Source organism: Apis dorsata, unplaced genomic scaffold, assembly GCF_000469605.1.
Source record: "Apis dorsata unplaced genomic scaffold, Apis dorsata 1.3 scaffold_374, whole genome shotgun sequence".
Classification (NCBI taxonomy): Eukaryota; Metazoa; Arthropoda; class Insecta; order Hymenoptera; family Apidae; genus Apis; species Apis dorsata.
In genome coordinates, this window is record NW_006263637.1 from 252,985 (window position 1) to 255,808 (window position 2,824).

The window sequence follows — 2,824 nt, forward strand, 5'->3', positions numbered from 1 at the left end:
CGACCCTATCGCCTCTGTGTCTCGAGCGAACTCCTTGAACCTCTCCCAAAGCAGCGTCACGTGATCGTAATCTTGGCCCAATTCGTGGCTCCCAGCTACCAGCTCCCTTTCAGCGATCCATTGCTCCAGATCGTCCACCTCCCTGTTCAGCATGAATAATTGAAGAGCCTCGTCCAACTTTGCCCGGCGTTCACCGGCGAGATCCTTGAGGCCGGCGTACAGTTTGTCCACCTGAGATTGCTTAACGGCGATCTGGTCGCCGAGCGGATGCTGGTCGTTGATGAGCTGCCTGGCAGTCTCTCCCAATTGGCGGATGGTCTCCGCGTAGTCCTCCACCGCGTGCTCCAAAGACTCGTGCTTCTTCATCAGATTCTGGGCGGAGATCTCGTCCTTGCCACGATCCTCGACCATCATGTACAATTCCTGCTCGCTCATCCACGATTCAGCCTCCGTAGCGTCGAAGAAGTATTGCTGCGCCTTCTCGTTTTGAAGAAGGTGCTTGTTCCTGTCGTCCACGGCATGCTTCAACTCCTTCCATTTTTCGGTCAACTCGGATATCAACTTCTGGAACTCGGGGCTGTCCTCGTGGCCTTCGTCTATGAGTTTCTGCCCGTTGTTGCAAACCAGGTTGATCCTGGGCTCGTGATTTTCTATCTCGGTGCGCAAAGATTGATTCTTCTTCTTCAGCATGTGCACGTTGAACAACGAGTTCCCGTACTCGGTGCTGGTCGCCTGAGGCATCTTCTCGGCGATCCACAGCTTCTCGTCCTCCACGTCCCGCCTGAACTGGAACGCCTCCTTTTTCTTCTCCAACTGGCGTTGGCGGTCGATCAACGGAGCCTTCAACTGGGCGAACCTCTGGGCGACCTTCTCCTTCTTGCACTTGATCTCTTCCATCTTGTCCTCGGGAACCGTGCGCTGCAGATGTTCCGCCTGTTTGTCCAGCTCGGTGACCTGCCTCGCCTTCACTGCCATCTGCGTCTCGATCATCTGTTGCTTCTGCATCAGGATGTTGACCGAGGCGAGGTCGGAGCCCGTGTCGGTGCTCTCGATCTGTTTCTCCAACTCGTTCATCCACGAGTCGATATCGTCGCACGTCTGGTGAATGAGAACCTCCCGATTCGCGTCGAACAAGCGTTCCCCTTTGTCGTGGGTGGTCGTCTCGAGTTCCTCGAATTGGTCCGCCAACTCGGCCACCTTCGGCTTGATGATCTCGGCAAGGTCGGGCTTCTGTTGGATCAGTTCTTCGGCGGCCTGTTGCAATTGCTGCAACCGGTCCTTGTTGCTGGCGATTTCCGCCTCGAACGCCTGGTGCCTGGTCCACTTGCTGTGCACCGTCTTCGCGCTTCTGTACGTCTCGTCCTGGGCGGTGATGTGCTTCTCCTGAACCCATTCGCCCAACTCCTCGCAATCCTGCAAAAACATCTGCAATTGCAACTGATCCTTCAGTTTCTCCATGTATTGATTCGCCTTCTCTCGGTTTATCCGGCGCCGCTCGTTGATGCTCTCCGCCTTCCTCTTGACTTTGTCAGCCGCGAAGTGTCCCTCGTCGACAAGCCGTCCAGCGAACTGGACCACGGAATTGATCTTCTCGTCGTTCGCGTCCATCGTGGTCATGAACGCCTCGTGCCGCTTGATCATGTGCTCGGCCTGCTCGAAGTTGGCCGGCGTTTCGTCCTTGGCGAGAATGTGCTCTTGCTGGGACAAAAGCACCTCTGCCTGGCGAGCGTCGCGATCGAATATCTGCAAGTTGAGGGAATTGGACAGCAATATCTTTCGGTTCACCCACATCTGATGCAACTCCTCCCAGCCCATCTTCAGAGCGTTCAATCTCTCCCTGAGGAACATGTACTGGGTGTCGCCGTCGCCCGCCTCGCTCGTCAATCTCTCCCCGTACTCCATCATTTTCTGGTAATCGTCGGTATAATTGTCGATCTCCTCTTTGATGTTCTGGTGTTGGGTCAACAGTTTCTCCGCGTCGGCCAACGTCGTCGGCGTGTCCTCGCTGGCGACGTCCGTCTGAGTCTTGGTCAACCAGGCCTGGAAGTGATCCAGATCCCTGAGGAATCTGTGGAGATCGCCAGCTTCCTCCAATTTCGCGTCCCGCTCCTTCAACATCTGAGTCAATTGCTCCCAGATCGTGTGTATCTGATCGATCCTTCCCTTGATCACCTCGGGATCCTCGAGGTTTTGTTGCTGAATATTCTGTGCCTCCATCTCCAACGCGTCCAGTTTCGCTTGAATCGCCGCCAAGTCGCGCTCCATCCCGCTCAATCTTCGCTGCAAGGTCATGACGCCGGTCAGGTCCATCTCCAAACTGTCCGTCTGTTGGAGGATACGCTTCTTGTCCTCGATCCACGACACCGTCTCCCGACACTCTATGTGGAACGTCTGCACGCCGTGGGCGGAGTTCAACTCGTCCCGTTTGTTCTCGGCCTTCTCGCGTAGCTCGGCCCACTTCTGGTTGAGCTCGTTCTGCCGAGCCACGATTTGCTCCGAGTTGGGATGCTCGACGTGCAACAACTGCCTGGCCAGTTGATTGACCACGGCGACGCGCGACGCGTTCGCGTACATCTCCTTCTCGAAGCCGTTGTACCTGTGCTTCATTATCTCCACGTCCTCGATGTCCTTGGCAGGGACCATGGTCTCGAGCATGCGATTCTTCTCGCCTATCCANCACGCCGTCAGACTCGCTGAACAACTTGTACAACGACAACGCGTCCAGTAGCCTTTGTTTTCGAAGCTTGGCGAGCTCCATCAGCTCCTTGTACCTCGAGTCTATGGAGGCCAGCCTCTCCAACACTTCCGGCGACTTGGCGTCCTG

General features: G+C 56.0%; 1 protein-coding gene across 1 annotated transcript in view; it reads right to left on the reverse strand.

The window, feature by feature from the left end:
* Nucleotides 1-2,824, reverse strand: part of LOC102673951 (spectrin beta chain-like) — a 29,362-nt gene that overhangs the window by 10,947 nt on the left and 15,591 nt on the right. The window contains 2 exon segments of the mRNA XM_031511958.1: nt 2-2,677; nt 2,679-2,824. The exon segment at nt 2,679-2,824 is cut by the window's right edge and continues 6 nt beyond it. Coding sequence (XP_031367818.1) covers nt 2-2,677; nt 2,679-2,824 — 2,822 coding nt within the window.